The 13,785-nt window shown below is 40.2% G+C and overlaps 1 protein-coding gene and 1 non-coding gene across 2 annotated transcripts; one reads left to right on the forward strand and one right to left on the reverse strand.

Annotated features, from left to right (window-relative positions):
• Nucleotides 1–156: 156 nt before the first annotated feature.
• On the forward strand, nucleotides 157–7,028 carry mtfr1l (mitochondrial fission regulator 1-like). The gene is made up of 8 exons (XM_005723875.1): nucleotides 157–266; nucleotides 2,393–2,474; nucleotides 2,566–2,673; nucleotides 2,763–2,872; nucleotides 3,254–3,465; nucleotides 4,601–4,976; nucleotides 5,059–5,218; nucleotides 5,351–7,028. The coding sequence occupies exons 2-7, from the start codon at nucleotides 2,460–2,462 to the stop codon at nucleotides 5,174–5,176; spliced, it is 939 nt and encodes a 312-aa protein (XP_005723932.1). The 5' UTR covers nucleotides 157–266; nucleotides 2,393–2,459; the 3' UTR covers nucleotides 5,177–5,218; nucleotides 5,351–7,028.
• Nucleotides 7,029–11,994: 4,966 nt separating this feature from the next.
• On the reverse strand, nucleotides 11,995–12,076 carry trnas-gcu (transfer RNA serine (anticodon GCU)). Its single transcript has one exon. It is a non-coding gene; the product is annotated as a tRNA-Ser (tRNA).
• Between the last annotated feature and the right edge of the window lie 1,709 nt (nucleotides 12,077–13,785).

Consider the following 13,785-nt stretch of genomic DNA (forward strand, 5'->3'; position numbering starts at 1 on the left):
AATATACTGAACATAGTTTGACAACAATAACAGCTCGTGGTTTTTGGTAAAAGATATTCGTGGATTTATTTGTAAGCACTGCTCACTTCCACCTGTAGGAGGTGCTCTAGAACCAATCCTGCAAGGAAAGGAAGCTGCAGCCAATCAGATCGCAGGACAGAGAGGTACAGGTTTCCGGCCTGCTGAACGACAACAATCTGAAAGACGAAGAGGAGAAGCTGCTGCTTCCACTTCATCGTCGGGATTGTAGTCATTTATAATCAGCGGTAAGTTACAGTTTTCAAGCTTGTGCTGAATTCTGTTAAGTTGTACGAAACATGCTGAGATATGTTGATGAATTTTACATTTGAGGGGTCAAGCAGGGGGCCGTTTTTGGCGCTGCTAAAGCTAGGTGACGGTGCCTGTGTTTGGGACCATTTTTTAGGTTAGCTACCCGGCTAATGACAAACTCAGCAAAGCTGTTCGCAAATCACAGGACTAAATGTTATCTTTCTACCGCTTTGCACCTGCTTTCATCCAGTTTAACGTCAGACAAAGTAGCATGCGTCGTTTTCATTAATAAAATTACCGGTTTTAGCTACCTAGCAATTTTAGCATTCACGATTATTACTCCGTTATTTGATGTTTACCAGATAGACGATGGAGTGTGATTAAGCTGTACCAGCTCTGACTAGCTCCCGAGGTGTGACAGTTTATAACACCTGTTTACGACTCGTTTTTTAAAAAGAAATTTCTCAAAAAAGCCACAATCAAATGAGTGCTGATAACTTAACTGTGTATTTGAGCCTTTTATGGCGATTTCTGATGTGTTTGGAAAGTTTGGTAAGTAACAGGAATCGCCCTGCATTAGTACTAAGTAACAAGTCATCGATATTCACAACTGCTTTATATCATATTTTACTAAAACAAACAAAATCAAATTTATGGGAGAGTACTAGTTCTTGTGAAGTAACCATGTGTTCAGATTTTTCCTGTTACTCTTAAACAGTTTTGGGCAAGTTACTTTGAAAAAGTAATTAATTATAGTTACTAGTTAGTTCTTCAAAAAAAGTAACTGAGTTAGTAACTGAGTTACAATATTCTAAAAGTAATTTATTGAAAAGTAACTATTGCTTTACTTTAAGAAACGTTTAACCCTCTGGGGTCCAGGGTATAATTGGCAATTTTTAACTACTTTTGATTTTCCCTCCCTTCTTATTTGCATCCATTTACCTTCTACCTTGATTTTTTAAAATAACCATTTCAAACTATTTACAGAACAATCAGCTGTTCTGCATTCAATAAGATGCCACACAAATTATTTGTGCCACTCTGAAAAAATAATTTCTGTCCACTATAAAGGAGAACATCAAAGCCTGATACCTGCAGGTCTGACAGCAGCAGGTGTATCACACTCCAAACACGCTAAACGTCACACATCTCTCACATCTCAAAACTCGCTCTCTCTCTTTTTCTGCTGTCTCTCTCTCTCTCTCTCTCTCTCTCTCGCTGTCACTCCTAAAACTTCCCCTGGTTTTTGGTTTTTGCTCATAAGCAGAGAGTGCTTGCTAGCGCTGTGCTTAGACCAGGGGTGGGCAATTCCAGGCCTCGCCGGTGTCCTGCAGGTTTTAGATCTCACCTTGGGTCAACACACCTGAATCACATGATTAGTTTGTTACCACACCTCTGGAGAACTTCAGGACATGTTGAGGAGCTAATTTAGCCATTTAAATCAGCTGTGTCAGTTCAAGGACACATCTAAAACCTGCAGGGACACCGGCCCTTGAGGCCTGGAGTTGCCCACCCCTGGCTTAGACAGTAAACGTGGCGAAACTATTGAGGAAAAAACACCGCGTATATATTGTTTATCATGACTCTGGTTTTACGTGGCCTATCAACACAATTTAAAAACTGGTTTATATCACCATGTTGCTTTGTCTTTAAGTGGTCATGTGATTGGCTTACCACGACTACTTTATTCTTCCTCAGTCAAACAGCAGCACTCATGCGATTGTTTTGCCCCCTTAGCTCCAGGTGCTGTGCTAGACAGTGATCGTGATTACCGTCTGCGGGAGTGCGTGCAGCTGCTTAAAGCTGTAGCGTCTAGATTACTTACAGCTACTTCCGTGCAACTGATATAAGATGCAGTAAGCTGAACCCAGCTTCAACCATCTGTTTGTTGAAAAATAGTAACAGATCATATTTTCTTGTTAGTAACTGTAACGGCGTTGTAACGATAGGAATAGTAATTAGTTAGATTACTCGTTACTGAAAAAAGTAACGCCGTTAGTAATGCCGTTACATGTAACGCCGCTATTCCCATCATTGCTCTTAAATAATAAGCAATTTTCGGTCCCGAGAACTGGCAGTCTCTCTCACATGACATCTGTTTACTGAAATTCTCTGTCTTCAGACACTCCCAGCAATAAACTTGGTGTGCAACTTCCTGATGAGACGAATGAGACTGATCCACAATTAACATGGAAGCAGAAACGGTAAGTTTTAAAGAGTGTTTTACACACACGGATTGTTCAGAGAAACAAATCCAGCAAGAAAAAAAAACTTATGTGTTTTTATTGTTTGCAGGAAGTTATACCCATCTGGCAAAATAAGCCTCACGGATCCACGCGCAGTGTTGTGAGAAGAATAGGTTCCACTCTTCCACTTAAACCTCCTCAAAGGGCATGCTTCCAGGTATATGAAAAATACTGTATTCTCCTAATTATTCTGTCCTTTTTATATAAAAAAACGCTGCTGTATACATTAATGTCTTTGTGCATTAGGAGCTACCAGGTCTGCCTTCTCTTCGTCCAATGGACGGGCCTATGGTTCCTACCTTGGCAGACATAGCCTGGATTGTTGCAGATGAAGAGGAGACATATGCCAGAGTGAGGTGAGTCTAGACTGAACCGAATAGAAAGGCAAACATGAAGGTTATCAAGGGGAATGCCGGGTTAATTCTTCTCAACAGCATTAAACCAGACACTTATTTTCCAACTTAGGAAACTGATATATTGTCCTATTTTCCTGTACTAGACAGGTGTTGCTTCATCTTGGTGGGTTTTTTTTGTCCTTTTATTCATGAAATTTGAAAAAGGTCGGATTAATTACAGTGCCAATGTTTCACAATAGACACCTCTATCTGATGAGCTGTTGACAAAGATCTCTTCTGGGGAGTTGTTAAAAGGAGACATTTGTACCCTGGGGAGATAAACAGACTCAACACCTCAAATCTGTTTTTTGTGACAGTAAACACTTGCTCTTCTGTTTTTAGAAGTGACACACGTCCTCTGAAACACGAATGGCGACCCACACCGCTCCTGGTGCTTCACAGGAATTCATCTGTGCCCAATTTCCGCCGTGAGGGCAAAAGGATGGAGGGGCTGAAGAAGCCTGGCGTGACTGCACTGAACCGTACTACAGCACTGCAGGATGAGCTCAGCAGACTTCGAGCGCAGATCGCTAAAATTGTGGCAAGTGATTCAGGTAACACAACCAGAGATTTGCTACCACACTGGTAAGGTGTTGTCAGCTGTTGCTATATCAACCATAGGCGCTGTGGTGGGTGGAAACTGGCAGTCTGGTTAAATGAGGTCCGCAGAGGATTGGAGCTTTAAGATTGCTTTATTGAGCCTGTGACAGAGTTACTTTTCCCATGACTGTGTTTCCTTTGTTACCAAGTCAGCAGCCCTGATTTTGCATGGCTCTTTGGTACTAAGATATCTTGGCATCAGTTTGTAGGTCAGTGAGTAAAGATAATCTCTGAGAGTTACCCATTTAATATGAGCTCTATTCATTTGCATTGTGTTCTTTGTGTTGTATTATAATTCAAATAAATGGATTCTGACTTTAATTCTGATTTATGATTAAAAAAATGGAAGTCTTCATCTATCAGGCAAACAATTCCACTAGAGTAGGGATGGGCAACTCCAGGCATCGAGGTCCAGTGTCCTGCAGGTTTTAGATATCAGCCTGGGTCAACACACCTGAATCACATCATTAATTCGTTACCAGGCCTCTGGAAAACTTCGGGACATATTGAGGAGGTCATTTAGCCATTTAAATCAGCTGTGTTGGTTCAAGGACACATCTAAAACCTGCAGGGGCACCGGCCCTCATGGGCTGGAGTTGCCCACCCCCTGCACTAGAGTATGATCACACCTCCACCTTAATGTCATTAATGGGGAAATGGGCTATAGAAACCAAAACGAAGAAGCTGTAGACATGTTTACCTTTGTTATTTAATAGGCCACTTGAACAAGTGATCTGTGGATCCAGCTTGAAGTGGCTCTTTGGAACTGATGTTTAAGTACTTAGGCACTGATTTAAAATTTCCAACTGCCTGACGAATTGATTTTGTGCACAGCTGTGATGTGTGAGCACTGGAGGGAGCTCACACATAAGGGATTACGTGAACTATGAATAATTAGGACAATAAGACGTAGAAGCAGTGCTTAAAACACTTTATGCTTGTTTATGTTTATACTTTGACTTTATATTAGATTCAAAGGAAATAATCAGACATGGCTCAGTTTGAAAGGTGCAGTTGTTTATGTGGGACATTACTGAGAGGCACAAACTAAACAACTGCTGCACAGACCATTTCTCTGCTTTCTTTCAGGCTCTAACCCCCTCACCCCAGATCTGCTCTCGCCTGACGACACAAGCATGAGCTTTTCCATGGCGCCTTTCGAGGCGGCGTCCTACCAGCCGGCCCCCACGGCGGCTGCTTCCTTTGTCATCAGCGACGTCACAGAGGAAGAAGAACCGGAGGAAGAGGAAGATGAGAAAGATGCCGTCTCTGTGGTTTCAGAGCTGGTCCCTGACCCTCTGCCCCCTGTTTCTATGACAGCATCAGCTACCTTTGATTTGGACAGGCCTAGCATGGACTTCCGGGAGGCAGAGGAGGATACAGTGTCGCTATCAAAGTCCACCAGTTTTGCTGATGTTATGGACATCCTGAAGGACATGAACCGCATGAAGATGAGCAAAGACAGGTAGGAGATGTTGATGTGCAGAAAGCCTCAGAGTTCTCAGGTTTGTAGTCATGAATTTAATGGTTTTGGTGTTGTGATGCAGGTACAACAGAGGCTGCACTTCCCTCAGGGAGGAGGACTCGGCCTCGCTGATTTCAGAAGCTCTGAGGAAAAAGTTTGTCCTGAAGGATGAAGATGCTGCCTCTGTGAAAAGAAAGTAGTGCGATCATGTTAATAAGAAATACCCAATCCTGCTGCTCCATGTAAGTCTGGGGAGAGACTCAGTTTTTGTAGTTCCTGTTTTAAAAGAAAAAAAGAAATTAAACCTTTGACCACAAGTGTTAGGTAACTGTTTTTTCTTAGTTGCTTTTTTCTCTTTTCCTCGTGATTTTTAGGCCTTTGCCTGTGGATAATGTACCCGTGGATCCACAACCTCGCTCCTCAGACCCAAGGCAATAGCTGTCTGCCAGAGATAGAACAAAAACACTTTGTCCCAGACACTTAAAACCAGTGCGGGTGCATTGTGAAGGGGAACAGCCAACTCTTGGTAACAGTCAGTTTAAGCACTGCGTCACACAACACTTTCAGTGTGTTTCTCTCTAAAATTTCTTAGTTTTATTTTCAAACAGACTTGATCCCAATGATGACCAATCACTCGGTCATGTAACTCTGATTTGCTTTTGTTTTTATAATACTACACCGGGGAGGCTGACATTAAACCAGTATCATTTAGTCTTTGGACCCAAATTGTGGAATGCCCCTCGCTTTGAAGAGGGTACTGCCCGTCTTTCTTAGTTTTGTTTTCAGTTCTTTCACTAAAGAGATGCAAACCTGTTTTAGCTATGTCAAGAAGTCCTCTCGCATACTTGAAAATGTGTATGTACAGATGAAACAGCTGTAGTGCATATGCAGGGAAGTACTGCAGGTTTATCATAAAAATCATTTAGGATGTTTGCTGTTGATGTGTGCATTTCAGTACTGAGTCTGTGGAAATGCACAGCATCATGTACTGTTGTATTGCTCGATCCACTACACTTCTGCCCTTTAGTTTCAGAGTAACATCCAGATCCATAGGCAGTGATTTTACAACTGAAAGGGGAGAAATTACATTGATAATAAAGAGGACAAAGGAGGGAAATATGCCCCCATCCTGAGTTGTATTTCCAGTAAAGCCAACAACAGATGCAAGCTTGTACAACTAAGACTCTTAACAATTTTGCCTGTGTGCAGCATGACTAGTTGGTAGGGAAAACCATCTGTATAATGTTTATAATGTAATATTAAACAGGTGATTTTACTTTAGGCAGAGACTAAGCTTATGTGTAAGAGAGCTTTTACATCGTGCAGAGTTTTTACAGAAAGTCTATTTAGATCGGTCCACGCCTTACCTGTTCAGATGCCTAATTTTCTCCCCTTGTTTATTCAAAGTGCCATGGGTTTGTTTCATCCATCCTGCCCTCTGTTTGTCCTAAATGTGCCCTTTGTTCTCAGCTTTTATATTAAGACTCCCAAGCATACAGTTAGCCTGTTAACCAGCTGTGTGTATGTGTGACATTCACAAGTGTTAGGTTTTTTATTTAAAAAAGAAGAAGAAAGTTGTCGCAAGAAAAATACTTCCACACGTGTCCCTCCTCCTCTGTTGTTGCTGTCATGTCCTGGCTGACAGGAGTGGGGATTTTCTTTGGTGTGGTTTTGCTGTGTGAAAAGATACTGCTAGGATATTTGTGTTTGAACTGAACAAGAATGTGCACATTCCTGTCATCATGTAGTGGAGTTCAAGTTTGCTTTGACTTGCTGGAACTGGCTCCAAGCTGAGTCTCGGTAGATCATGTCACATGCTTGACTTGAACACTGAGGAAAATGCCATATGCAAGTTCTAGACTTGAAATGATGACCCATACACCGCATTCACTACCAGCTGCGTCACCGGTCGTCAGACTTACTCCATTTGCTTTGAAATTCTAGTTTGAGCATTTGTCGCCATTGTATCTCCATGTAGTCTTGAGCCTGTCAACACCATTTTTTTTTGTCATGTAAGGACTTGTAAATAAAGAATGTGCTGATGTTTTGAAACAGTGTCATTTTTGTTAATTACCATGCAGTGATGGACGTTACCACAAGAGGGCAGTGCAGGTAAACCAAGGAGTTGATGCTCTATTCAAAGGCATGATGGTTCTTTGTTCAGAAACAGTTTGGCAGGTCTAACTTCAGTTCAGTAAGGAGGCAGCCTACTATTAGTTTTAGCACTGGTGCAAAGTAACTTACAAAATAAAATACATTTCCTCATGTACTGTGCCAAAGTGTGATTTGAAGTTTCTTGTTCTTTGGTTTAGAAGCTAATTTATACTTCAAAGGAAAATCATGGACTTAAAAAAAACTCTGTATGCAAAACCTACATTTAGATGAAACTAAGCACACATTAACTATATAAAGTAAATGATCTAAATCCATATTTCAACAATAAATTCATATCAGGTAGACAGTGGAATTCTCATAGATTTATGAATGGTATCCACTTCTTTTGCATTGTATGTTCTAAATTATTCCACTGCAAGTCACAACTAAGTTTTGTGGATTCAGCTGTTATTGTTGCCCAATACAGAATATTTTATTGATATATTAATAGTGATGCCTTCACATGCAAGTAGTATCATGGTGTCAAAATAGAGCTAATTTTATCTTGTGCAAAAATGGGTCATTTGGCCCTAACAATGAGAACTACTTTATAAAGAGGTCAAATGTCAAAATGCTCACATTCAACCAAAACAATGCTAACAGTTGTCAAATAAATACAGGAGTTACAAAGGTTCTCTGAAATGTAGTTGGATGGAAAAAGTAGCATAATATCAAAATCCTCAGATTTAAGTGTCTTTAAAATTACTTCTGTAAATAATGTGAACAGCTGTATTTAGTTGCTTTCCTTTCCCGATGCAACCTAACTCTAGCCCTCATGTAGATAATGTTAGATAAAGTTTAAGTGCATGTAATATCACATCATACCTACTAAATCTCTTCACTTGATTACTCCAGTGGAGTGTCTGTACTCATGTGATTTTCCACAATTATTGTTAACCCACATTCTTTCCCATTTCCTGTTTTTTCTCGGGATGATCCGGCCCCTCAGTGAATCGCAGTCTATTTTCTGTGAGAGTCCTTGGCCTACTTTGTCCCTCTTCACCTCCACGATGGACTTCCTACCTATTTTAGATACAGGGAGATGTCTGTGGAGAGCTCAATTAATAGGTCTCGGTGTCAAAATGAGGCTCTTCTAAACCTATAAATAAAGGCCTTTAGTTCAAAGTGACATTGACACATTTTCATCACTACGACACTCGTTAGAAGAATTTCAAAGCGGGCTAATGCACTTTTGAATGAGCAGCTGCAAAAAGTTCCTTAGAAATGTCAAAAGTGATTAAACTTGACAGAACAAACCCAAACTTGGAGTTTCACGCCAGAGACGTGAGTTTTTACTTAGAGGTTGCTGTTCTTATAAATCCTGTCATATATGAATTCTATATTTCTGACTTCAGACGTCACATCAGACAGCACAATCAGCACCCTATCGGACTATAGACCACACCTCAAATGTGTTATTCCTGACTCAACTGAGTAATGACTTATTTCCAGTTGCAGAAGTGAGCGCAGCAGCATATACTATGTAAAATATTGTTACTGGCAATTGTTTTGGTCATTTATTGCTTAATTGCTTTACCTAATTGCTTTACCCCCCTCCCCCTGTTAGTACACAGTACATTTACAGATGTAAGCACCACATTCTGGCACCTGCCTCTCAAAGCAGCAACACCTCTAAAAATAGGTCACTATAAAGCCCCCTTCTCACAACAACAACACTTTGGCTTGCGCTGTGCACGAATGATTTGCTGCGAGCAAATTGCAGCACAATGCAAGCGGCGCTTCCGGGAAGTACTTCCATGTGACTTTGACCACTATGACCTTAGCACAAACATATATAAAGAAACTGACTTTAGAGATTAAAAGCACTTTTTATACCTACAAAATGTTTTTATTGCAACTTTAAAGTTAGTTGTTTTAACAGACTGACTCATCCTTCAGCCTCAAGTGGTCATTTGAGGAACTGCAGCTTTTGGGACCTGTGTGGCTTTGGAGTTTGGGCCATCGCCCCAAACTGGGAAGCAGCTCCAGCCAAGTTTCTGCTCTGGAAGAAGAATCGAAGCAGCAAGCATGCAAACAGTTAGAGCATCTGTCATTCTGACTGGTCAGCATGTCTTGTCCATGTCCCTAACCACTAAAGCTTTTTGTCACTGTCTCTTTACATGACGGGAAGCTCTACAGAAGTCTGTCTTTGGAAGAAGAAACATCCCTCACGTGTCCCAGATGTTTTTTCATGCTGCCCAGAGGCATCTGTTACTTTCAAGAACAATATGATCTGTGGGACTGCTTTTAGGTTGCTTTGTGGCTGTAGAATTGGATGGGAGTTTTACTTTGAGCAGAAGGGTTGTCAGGGCTTCTCGTTTTGATTAATCCGTCTGACAAATGTGCAAACAGCTTTTGCAGAAAGGAGGGTGTGCCTGAGTTACAGCTGACGGAGTGATGGGAAGCCAGCCTGCAGCCATCAGTCTCACAGCTCAGGTGTAACAGAGAACATGTCACAGGCGCAAGAATTTATAATAGCACATTCATTGCATCTTTCCCAGGGAATGGCTTCATTCGTAGCTCACACCTCAAAATACACCATTAGCATTTGAGATCAAAATACACGCACTGAGGCTCCAGAGAAATGTGACATTAATATATCCGTGCAAAGACTCTGACACTGAATATTAAAGAATGATACAGTAATTAATGTAATAACATATAAATGACACATTTTCTATATCTATCCAAAACAGACTTTCAGTTTTTTAAATTGTTACATATATTTTGAATATGTTAGTTGAAATTTGCGCTTTGAGACAACATTGAGATTTGTATATTCTCCCTTTGCTCGAGCTGGTTCTCTCCAGGTACTCCAGCTTCATCCTACAGTCCAAAGACATGCTTGTTAGTTTAACTGATGACTCTAAATTTGCCATAGCCAAAGTGAGCATTGACAACCTGTCCAGGGTCCAGTTTCAGCCCTAGAATAGCTGGGATAAAGCATTCTTTGTCAAAATATTGCAAAACTACTTGGTTTTCAGGTAGAAACCATGAAGCTGCTTTCACTTCTGCATAGAAATGTCACTTTTGCAGCTCAGCTGTGGAAATACCACAGGAAATACCAAAGGTAAAGTGCACTGGGCTTCATGATGATCAAAACAGCTCCCAAACTCTGTGCTCCTCATTATCCACCCAAGAGAAAGAGCAACCTGTGGAAACACGAGTGTTCCAGCGTTTCATTAATAGGTCAAGTGTTTGCTTTTTTTGTATGTGTGTGTGTGTGATTTATATTGACCACGGCAGCATTATGTAAAGTGCTAACGGCAAAGCAATCCCAGTATGGCTTCACACCACTCTGATGTGCGCAAGACTTTTCAATTGTGTCTACCATACAAAGAAGAAAAAACACAGAATGTGTAAAAACGTAACAGCTTTTTTGTGTTTGCGTGTTCACTTCAAGTGTCATCTTCCACGTAGTATCATAGCAACAACCGACTGAATGAAGCAGCAACTGAGTGGATGACAAGGGTCTGGGGTAACACAAGCACAGCATCTGCTACTTCTACCCGCCCACCCTCCCCAAGAGTCACCCACGCATCCGCCCGCGTCATCAAGACACAGAACCAACACTTATGACTCACAACAGCAAAAGCTCCACAAGAGCTGTTGCAGCTCAATTGAATTCACTCTGTTGCTTCTATTTTGGGGCCTTTGTAGTGCTTCTATCTTATTAGTGGGTTAGCCCTCTACATGATTGCTTTGTGATGCAAAGTAAATTGCGTCTGTAAGTGGTGCTGTTGATAGCACTCGAGTGCGGCGTTACCCTGCCTCTCACTTTAACAGCGCGGCGAACCTGTTGCAGCTCTTTCCAGAACATCAGAGTAGAATACCTGTAAATTTACACAGTGTTAATTTAACTCTCACTTTATCTGCCTTTTATTTGATGCTACATTTGCTGAATTTCTTTTCTAACTTCAATTCGCAACAATTACTTGCTTTCTTAAAAAGTCAGGACTTAATTATTTCTGTCACTTTTTTATGTCAAAAACAACATAGACCTTTAAATATGGCTCTAAAAAGTGCAAGTGAATTGATAAATGACAAGAAAAGATGACACGAAAGGTGAGCGATGTAATGAAAATGAATTGCAGACAGGTCTAATGGGTTCTGTACGGGCAAAGCAGAGCACCTGATACCTGTCATTTGCTCAAATGCGTCATTTGACATCACAAATTGGAGAAAGTAATCTTCATGGCCTTAATTCAGCCTGCAAAATGATCATGCATGACATCTCAAAATGTAGACTCCCAAATTTGGTAAATCTGGTAAACAAATAGGGCTATGATTGTTTTCAGAAATGATAAGGAGATGGATGCATGAATTAACCCCGAAGCTCTGAGTCATGTTTTGATTAGAAATTGATAAGAGCCAGTTTGTGAGTCCCAGATGGTACCCAGTATTGTGGCCTACATGGCAGCCATTAATAAGTGATGCAATTTCTGTAGCTAATAATATGATATGCAGAAATATGTGTTGACTCAAAGGAAAGACTGGATGTAAATAACAGTTTTCTTAAAGTGGCCTGTTACTGACATGAATGAAAAAAAACTGATGAGCTTACTTTGTACAATTTATTCAGACGCATTTACTGGTCCCGTTTAGACCACTTTACATAAACATTACTAGCAAACTGCGGGTATTAACGGGCAACTTTTTTTTTTTGGTGTACTTTATTAATAATCCCTTGTAGAGAAATTTTAACCCATTGCGCAGCCACCAATCTAGCGCCCAGGGAGCAGAGTGTAGGGACTGTAACTTGCTCAGACGTACCTCAGGGGAGCTGTTCGGTGGATTTGAACCCCCGCATTTCATCCCGATCATTGGGCGAACCTAGTGAGCTTTCTCCTCCCGAAAATGAGACCGACGAGGATGGGATTCGAACCCACGCGTGCAGAGCACAATGGATTAGCAGTCCATCGCCTTAACCACTCGGCCACCTCGTCATGTGTTGCTCGAACGCTCAGGGTATTTGAGAGACCCATATTATTATTATTAAGGAATTTTGAAAGCTCAAGTTCGTGTTGTTTGTGAACTACCACTAGAGTTAATGCATCCTCATTCATCAAGCACCTCCTGTTTTAAAACTATGCCTTTAAAAATTAATTAAAATTAAATTAAATTAAAAATGAAATAAGAGTACATATATTCACAATATACAAGCAGTGGCAGCACTTAAGCACATCCTCACGCTTGCGTTATCTTCAGCAATATATATATTTAATATATATATATATATATACTGTATATGAATTAAAGGCAGGGATTAACAGCGCAGTTGGAGTCCTTCTCTCACTTTAAATAAAACATCCCATTTCATGCCAAGTGTGCACTTCTAATTACATGGCTGATAAAGTATGTAACCAGTGATCAAATATGAATTTTATGGCCCAGTCCTGTTTATCTGTACTTGTTCAGATGTTCCACTCTGTCACTGTTATGAAGTCATAAACTATCACCAGTATTTGAGTCACAGACACATTTATTAACCAGTAAATATGGGCCAACGTCTCAAAGCATGAATTTTCTGTATGTGATTCTCTGTCTTTCAAAATGTCTGTGGAATTTATAATTAAAATATCTATAATTAAAGTTCTTGTTTATAATTCAAAACAATGAATATCGTTTAACTCCTGGCTTATTACTCTCTCTACTTCTACTTCTATATATTGTAGGTATTTTAGGGAATATTATGTTTTCTTAGCCATTTAAAAAACTGTGCATCCTGTGGGGAAAAATGGACTTGAGATCTCAATACTAAGAGACAGACTAAAGCAGTGTTGATGGTAAAATTTTAAAATGATGACCATTTTTGTCCTTGTCCTGGTCCTCTGAGTTAATGTTATTTCAAATGAGGAGTGGTGGTGTTTTCAGTTCTCATTATGTGTGAAATATGTTCTTGATGTATAATTCCTTTTGAAAACTGTGGTGTATCAAAAGTACAACCTTAGTTTCAAAGTTTTCATATCAGGTCATCAGTCCATCCATTTACAACCATTTTCTTCCACTTATCCAATTCAGGTTAGTGGTTTGGTTGGAGCCCATCCCAGCTATTAGGACATAATAAAAATACCCTCAGAAGAGCAACAACACATGACATATTACATCATGTCATTATTTATTTAACAAAAGCTAAGATAGTTTAATTCACTTCTAAAGATGGATTGGTCTGACCAATGAATCAAGGGCTCGGAAAGTGGAGGGAGTAGAGGAAGCTATTAGCTTAATTGTATATTTTTGAAAACAAGAGTAGTTTGAGAAATCACTGGTATTGTGGTCAGCGTGTTGCTTCGTGGGATTTTGTTGTTGGTAACGAAAATATATGAGGAAAAAAAACATAGTAATAATCTTTATAATATAAATTCCACAAAAACATCAAAAGCTAGAGAAGCCCTTACAGAAAACTTCAGCTCTGACATGATGATCGTCCATTATTTGCCGGTCAGTAAATGTGTCTGTGACTCAAACACTAGTGATTTCCCTCAAACACATTTTCCTGCTTCATAACAGAGACAGAATGGAACATCTGGGCAACTACAGATAAAGAGTACTGGACCATAAACCATCCTTTTTGACAAAAATGTGATCACTGGTTGCATACTTCATCAAATATGCAGTTCTTGTAGAAGTGCACACTTGGCATAAAGTGGGATGC

The sequence above is a fragment of the Pundamilia nyererei genome, unplaced genomic scaffold, assembly GCF_000239375.1.
Source record: "Pundamilia nyererei isolate P.nyererei 1_Seehausen unplaced genomic scaffold, PunNye1.0 scaffold00010, whole genome shotgun sequence".
NCBI lineage: Eukaryota > Metazoa > Chordata > Actinopteri > Cichliformes > Cichlidae > Pundamilia > Pundamilia nyererei.